At 30.8% G+C, this 8,117-nt stretch overlaps 1 protein-coding gene across 1 annotated transcript; it reads right to left on the bottom strand.

The window, feature by feature from the left end:
* Nucleotides 1-2,000: 2,000 nt before the first annotated feature.
* Nucleotides 2,001-6,207, bottom strand: LOC131038849 (subtilisin-like protease SBT4.14). The gene is made up of 11 exons (XM_057971407.2): nucleotides 6,079-6,207; nucleotides 5,871-5,974; nucleotides 5,643-5,740; nucleotides 5,270-5,416; nucleotides 4,993-5,098; nucleotides 3,970-4,498; nucleotides 3,774-3,877; nucleotides 3,417-3,641; nucleotides 3,212-3,320; nucleotides 2,756-2,969; nucleotides 2,001-2,539 (listed from the first exon to the last, which is right to left on the bottom strand). Exons 1-11 carry the CDS (start codon nucleotides 6,205-6,207, stop codon nucleotides 2,001-2,003), a joined length of 2,304 nt encoding a protein of 767 aa, XP_057827390.2.
* Between the last annotated feature and the right edge of the window lie 1,910 nt (nucleotides 6,208-8,117).

The raw sequence follows: 8,117 nt of genomic DNA, 5'->3' as shown, positions 1-8,117 counted from the left end.
GATGATCCCATGATGAAGAAGAATCTTTAACTTGGGTCTCTATAGATCAACATTTCACATTGGAAAATCAATTTGATAGCTTTCAACAATGGATGTCCCAAGAATACCCTAATAGTGAAGCTCTTCCATTAATTGAAATACTTAAGCGCATGATTCAAAGTGATAAGAATGGAATTGTGCACATATTGTTGATTCTAATGTCATGCCTATCAAAAGTTGTGCCGAAACCCTAGGTTATTCACAACCTTCAACACAAGTCAATCCTTATATTCCTTTGACTACTCTTATGACTAATATTCCTACTTTTACCTCCAACATCATGGAGACATCAACTCAAAATGTCATTCCTACAACCATTGGTCATGGGGGCAATCCCTCTTCTTCATTTAATCCTCCGTCTTTACCTATGTCTTCCATAAGTATTCCTACTATTCCTCAACCAATCAATGTGACACAAGGGGGCAATTCCTTCAACAACTTTGTTCCTCCTTTAAGTGTCCCCTTTCCCACCCAATCATCACCTATGCCCACTTATCATAATGTACCACCACCTTATTCTCAATCCATTCCTTCTTTCAATAACATCACACCACCTTCTCAATCAACTATGTCTAACATCAATTCTTCTACCTAAAATCTGAGTCATTCAAAAGCCTACAAAAGATAAAACTAAAATTAGTCAAGAGGTGATGAGCCTCCACAATTGCTTGATCTAGAAGGATCTTGAAGCTGCTAAAATATTGAAGGAATTATAGTAGCTGTGCCTAGGTATTTGTCCTTATTTTGTTGTTTGTTATTCAACTAATGTTTGTTGATGGTTGGTTGTTGGTTATTTGTTGTTCTCTTGTTTTAGGAAACTTTTTGTTGTTTAGGATTTCAGGGCCCCTTCAAAACCTATTTTACCTTTATAAAAAATATTAAGGAAAATAAATAATTATCTGTCATTGTCGCATGTCCAACTTTATATTTCTATAAATCATAAGAGAGGCCTTTGTTTTATTTCTTAGAAATCCAATACTCCTAGTATTTAGTGACAAATGTTTTGGCCTTTAATGGCTATAAGGTATATATTTTTCAAGACCACGTGCTCCTATTTTTCTTTAATCAATCTACTCATTTTACAAAGATAGAGTTTCAAAGATGACTCCCACTTCTATAAATGACCTCTTATCTATTGAAAAACGATCAAAATTCTTGCATCTCTATTTAGGTCAACATACATCACTAGACATAGACATTAAATGTTTACTTTAATATTTTGAGCTTATAGTTTCGGGAATCAAATTTAAACAAACTTATGCTTGATAAAACAACTAAATTTAATACATGAAAATATATTTATGAATTTTTCATTTCTTTTTCTTAAATTCTTTTAAACAATATTTTATCATATAGAATAAGCTAACTATTAAATTTATATTAGTCAAAAATTCATGAAAAATAAATAAAAAACATTTATTCATTATAAGTATATGCTTTTGTAGATGAAATTCAAATGACATGTACCAGTGTATTAAATCAAAGCTCACAAAAATTAACATAACGTTGTAAAACATTTCACATTACAGTTTAATTATTTCACACGATTTATTTAATTGTTTAAAATTTATTCAAGATGCATTAAACTTATCATTTTCTAATTAAATCATTTTTAATAATAGATATAAATTTTCAAACCTTAATTTTTATAGATATTTTTTTAAACTCAAGAACAGAGTTTTCCAGGCCATAGAAAGATTAAAAATCAAGCGCATATCATACTCCAAAATCATAATTTGATATCATTTTCACACTGTTATAGATCCAAATTCTATCAAACTGATAGAACATAATAAAACAATACAATAACCATCTTACCCTAGTAATAAATATCAGTTAATCATTTAGAAGAGATCATGAAAATTAAATTAGATTCTATAAAATGTTGTCAAATTTCCAACGCAAATCCTTCCCATTATTCAAAGATAGAAGGGAGAGAAGGGAGAAATAAAAAACTACACTTAAATAGCATAGATAGTGATTGGGCTTCTAACAGTGTAGTTTGCATAGCTCCATGTTAAGGCACCTGAAAGCAATGTCTCAGAAACTATGGATCCGCCTTCAATTGTAACATTAAATGATAACTTTTGGTTCAATGATGTAAATGATAGTGTGTCTGGTTCTACTGTCACATTGATCCCAGAGGGTGCACTTAAAATAGCCTTATATGTACTTTTTGCAACTCCTACATTGGTAACAGTTCTGGGGAATTCAGCTTGAAACGATTTCTCTAAAGCAGTAAAAACCATTATTGAAGGGTAGTTAAGTTTTCTTGCTCCAATTTTAGATGGCTCTATAAAGTCACAACTGCTAGAGTCTCCTGTCACCAAACGCAATGTGGTGTCATTATAACCTTCTGTACAAAGCAAATTGATATAATCATCTACATTTGCATCATACACAAGCCCTGGATCAATGGCCATCAATGGATTTATTTGCCCGGCCCCATACCCAAATTCTGCATCTCCATTTCCAACAAGTGTTGGATCCATTACAAATGCTGCATCATAAATTAAATTATTAAATATTTGAAGTTTTGTTTTTATTAAACATGTAGTCAAAATAAAGATAATGACTAATGTTGCTAAAGTAAGATTTCCCTTACCAAATTACAAAATAAATCTTGAATATAATAATTCACATGAAATTGGAAATCTATACTAATATTTAAGAGTGAATGTATAATGAACATGTTAAATGGCAGTTGATAAAATACCTGTAGTCATTAGAGCAGATTTGATAGCAGCTGGAGACCAATCATTATGATATGACTTTATAAATCCGACAGCTCCTGCAGCATGTGGACATGACATGGAGGTTCCAGATATTATATTGAAATCAGGGTATCTTGTCTCCTCTGTATAGTAAGTAAGTGGTGTCTTACTAGGCCAAGATGCTAGAATATCTACGCCTGGTGCTGTAATATCAGGCTGACCACAAATATACACATTATATCCTGCTATTTTATACTTTACAACTAAGTTATATACTTAAATAAACCCTAATTTAAATTTATATACAATCTGCAATCCATAGTTTTAGGATTGTGTTTCAAACATCAAATTTTGATGAAAGTAAATTACAATGGAAAGGATATCATTGTATTATTTCAATTGAAATATTCAATTGTTTGTAAGTTTTAATTCAATCTATTATTATAAGCAACGTATACCTTCAAAATTTCCAAAGTAATTGGATTGTAACCTCGAGATGAGAAGGAAGCCACAATGGGTGCTGATATTTTGGGAGTCGTAGTTTTTTGAATTTTTGCAATAGGAGATCTAATGAAATGCAATTATTAATAATAAATTATGATTTGTAATAATTGTTAGCATACTTATTGAATTACTATACAAATATTTACTCAAGCCAATTACCTAGCAGAGTTGATGTAAGAAAATACAAGTTCTCCTTGTTTACTCGATATCACTGTTGCAGGATTAAACCATGTAAATGCTGTATCATTCAATGAATCTAGTATTATGATAACACCTGCACCACCAGCAGAATAAACGGAATCGTCTGGTTCATCTGGATAGTAATAGCAAAGCACTATCTTTCCTTTCACTTTTGTGCTATCTAGAGAACCAGGTTCACAAATGCTGCAAAATCATAAAAGCAATAAATTGTAACTATTTTTATCAGAGCATAGATTATCTAATAAATATTCATTTCCTAGGTTATAATAAATCACATGAATATTATTTTTCCACAATATAAATATTCTTTGTTACCTTGAATAACTTGAATTAAAGCCTCCAGAAATATTAGCAACATCCCCTCCATATACTAAAGGATACCATGGTTGCTCCATAGTATAGGTGTTTATAGAAAGTCCCTATAAAGTTGAGACACCATAAAATTAACATGAAAGTAGCTATATTCTATTGTAGAAAAAAAGAAAAAACTAGATAGATATTTGATAATTACTTGTATAGATATGTTGTTCCCTAAAAGAAGTTCAGATTCCATTTTGCGATCAATGGTGCTTGCAGCTACAGTTAGAGACCATGGAGAAGAATTGACAACTGATCCCTTGTTAGGTCCAGAATTTCCAGCTGAATTTGACACCAAAATCCCTTTCTTCATCGCATGAAATGCTCCAATGGCAATAACATCCTCAAAGTAGTTAAGGGCTATATTTGAACCAAGTGAAATAGAAATTATGTCTACACTATCATCGATGGCATCATCAAATGCTGCAAGAATGTCTGCATATGAACATGCGGGAGCTATCAGAGCAACCCAACAAACTTTATACATAGCAATTCTTGCTCCAGGGACTCCACCTCTTGAATCTCCTTTAGCAATCCCATAAAGGCTAGCATTTTTTATATGATTTCCAGCAGCTGTAGAAGAGGTGTGTGTTCCATGGCCAAATAGATCTCTTGGAGATAGAAAATCAAATGAAGGTGCTGGATATGGTAAAGTACGATAAAACTTTGCTCCCACTAGTTTCCTGGTAATTCATCCATACTTTTAGCTACAAATTTGATTTAGCAAAGTGATCACAAAATAAAAAAATATGTAAAAACATGTCCTCGTATAGATAAGTGGATGCTACAAGTATGGTATTCAATTAACCAACTAAAGGTATAAAAATACACATTAAAAGTGTGTTGGAGGATAACAAAAGATACCTTATATCAAGAAATGTACATTATTGTTAGAAACTTTTGAAAGGTAAGTTATTATATATATAATGGATATAACAATAGAGAGTATTAATTCAAATATCTAAGTGAAATTATACATGCATGAATGGCATTTAAATTGTAAGTAATATTATATAATTATATTTAGAAGTGTAATTTATACTTTTAACCCAAAAAAAAATCATTTCAATTAAAATTATATATTATTTAAAACATAATTAATTAAAATATTCAATAATAAATAAATAATTAAGATATAGAATATATTAATAAAAACATTAGTAGGAATGAATCTAACTTGTTGCAGGCAGGGAAATCTGCTGTTGTGTGACATCCACCTTTCCATTTGGATGGCACTGGACCAAATCCAGTGTCACTGAAACTCTCTGATTCTGGCCATATTCCTTCAATAGCAAAACGGTATTAACATTAATAATAACTAAAACACTGTAACATGATTAAAACTCTATGATTCTAGCCATATTAAGTTCAAAATAGAACAAAGAGCATGTTGAAAAATATGTATAACAAATACTAAACCAGTATATTTAACCCTTTGTTTTTTATAATTCTACCTGTGTCAATGACACCAATGATGATGTCACTTTGATAACCCAGATTATTATTCTGAGCAGAAGCAGGAAAGCCAACAAAATCCCATGATCTTGTGGTTAAAAGTTGCACTTCCTTGCTCTCAAACACAGAGACCACACCATCCATATCTATACAATCATAAAGTACATGTATGTTAATGGCCTCTATAACCTTTCCCAACAATACCAAATGAGATGTCTTGTAATTGATCTCGGCCCTTCCTATATTTATCTAATCAAAATAATGACCAAATGAAATAAAAATCAATAATAACGATTTAAAGTTTTCAAAACAATGACCAAATGAAATAGAAAGCAATAATAACGATTTAAGGAAGTTTTTAATTTATTTTACTTGAGAGCTGTTGGGCATGGGATGAAGAAAGCATAGCAGCAAATCCACCAAAGCTCTTCCAATAACTATACTTCAACGAGTCCTCTGCTGCCTCCCGGCTTTAATCACAATATTACAGTTTTGTATGATCATGTTAGCATGTTAATAACAGTTCTATTTAACAATCACTTATTTATTTAGTTAACCCTAGTAAAATATGACAATAGATTATAGATAAGGTATAATAACCTTCCATGCACAGATTCGAGCATATCAAGGTGCAATGCAACAGCTGTTGTGTAAGAATGTCCATTATCTTGTGATGGAGCTTGGCCCATGTAAACAACATGTAGCTAATTTCACACAAGGATTGCACAGTCAAAATGGTGCAAGTTTAGTTAAACATAATACTTAGGTTTATAAATACAATGTAAAAAGGAGAAGTGTTAGAATATACCTTTTTATCTTCATCAGAAGACGCTTCTATGCAGAAAATTTGAGCATGCAACATTATCAAAATGAAGATCATGAAGAAAAGAAGATAAGTTATGGTAGGGGCGGCCATGGCAGTTGCAGTGCTTATCATTACAGAAAATTCTCACACAAAACTATGTTGAAATAAGCCCCTATTTCTAGGAGCAGTTGAACATAAACAGCCGTCCTAAATGATTCAATCCCATGACCGGATTTTGTCGAATGGAATCTGGTATCATCGGGCATATAAATGTAATTGACATTCCATCTGTATTGATGCCATTCAGATAACTCTTCTTTCTATTCACGTCGATGATCTTGAGAAAGATGCCAATTATTTTATGTAAAATAAATGGCAGAGATTCGAGGATTGTAGGAAATGGAATCTGGTATGATGGGGGCGGATTTGACAATGTTTCTTGTTCTCGAACGAGCCATTCATGTAAATACTGATTGACAAGAAGTGGAAAAGGAAAGATCAAATCGATGATAATAAGAATATAAGACACAAAAGTTCATCATTCTATGCCATCTCCTTTTCCTATGTTTTCTATTAGAAAACTTAAAATTTATGTTGTTGATCAATATACATGATGAATATTGGAATAATTTAAGGACAAGATTTCAGATATAAATGACAAAGTTTGATATTTTAATGATTTGTTTCAATTTTTTAGGGGCTGGTTGTTAATTTTGAAAGATGACATTAGACATATTGACATAATATTAAATATAAGAAAATTAAAATCAAAATCTAAATACCTGACATAATATCAAATATAAAAAAAATCCAAATCCAAATTCAAATATGGTATATTTTAAAACAAAAACTTTAATGAGGAGATAGTCTAGTAGGAAAAATATATAATAACTTAAGTGTTTCAAAAGATATAATTAACTTATTAATCTCTTGAGGCAAGTTACTAAGATCTAGTATCTTCTAATTGACCTCATGTTATGTACTTATGACACTCTAACATAGACCACATTGCTTCATGTATCTTGATCTAAGATTAGATAATGTCATACTCTTATCACCTAAAATGATAGTATCTGAGATTAATATGACTAATGTGTGCTTTCCTAAATGTTTCTTATGTTTAAAAATGTGAATTATAATTATATATTCTTTAAGTGAAGTGGTTGGTAACCTTGTCTTGTCTCAAAAATAAGTCAAACCCACAGCATATAGATGCAGTTTTTTAGATACGTTAAACAAATAATGTGATGCATTGAATATGTCTTATGATGTTTAATTGGTGTTTTATAGTGTAGTGTGCTTGGTTATGCTTTCAAGTGATCCTTTTATGTTTATATGATTATCACATCCTTTCATAATGGCATGGTAATGTCTATATCTAATAGGTGTTCCTAATCCCTCATTATGAAGTATTTGTTGTACAATGAAAAAGATAATGGGCATGATATGCAAATATCTCCTTGAAACTAAAACACATTGAATTTGATTTAGGTGAGCTACATCATACTATGTGGCTAGTTCATAGATAAGACTATACAATGTTGCCTATATAGGATGAAAAGAGATGTAAAGAATATACTGCTTACCATGGATAATGATACAAAGCTTTGGATCATAAGAACAAAGTGGGGTCAACTTATATATTAAACAAAGTGAATTAAGCATGATAATAATATATTTATAATAGTCACACATGTACATGGGTATCATGTATGAACAATGAGTATCCTACTTTTATCCTATGATTTAAAAAAATAAAATAAAATAATTACTAGCTAATTTTAAATACATTGAACTTCCCACTAATTACAATTAACACCCAACTAAGATAGGTACATGATAGTAGGTAGTTAAGAATACTGCCTAGAATTTCTTTTAGGAGGATGATTATTTTGGTGTTCAAATTAAGGATTTGAGAACTAAAACTTAAAGGGAACATATATTCGGTAGGTGTAGCATTCAATATGACACATTTAGATGCTAAAACTATTTTGAGTAGCATTTTTTAATAGTTTTAAAGAGGAAATAATATAGGAAATTCC

Source organism: Cryptomeria japonica, chromosome 9, assembly GCF_030272615.1.
Source record: "Cryptomeria japonica chromosome 9, Sugi_1.0, whole genome shotgun sequence".
NCBI lineage: Eukaryota > Viridiplantae > Streptophyta > Pinopsida > Cupressales > Cupressaceae > Cryptomeria > Cryptomeria japonica.
Note: the sequence above shows the minus strand (reverse complement) of the source record. Positions and strands in the feature narration are given on the sequence as shown.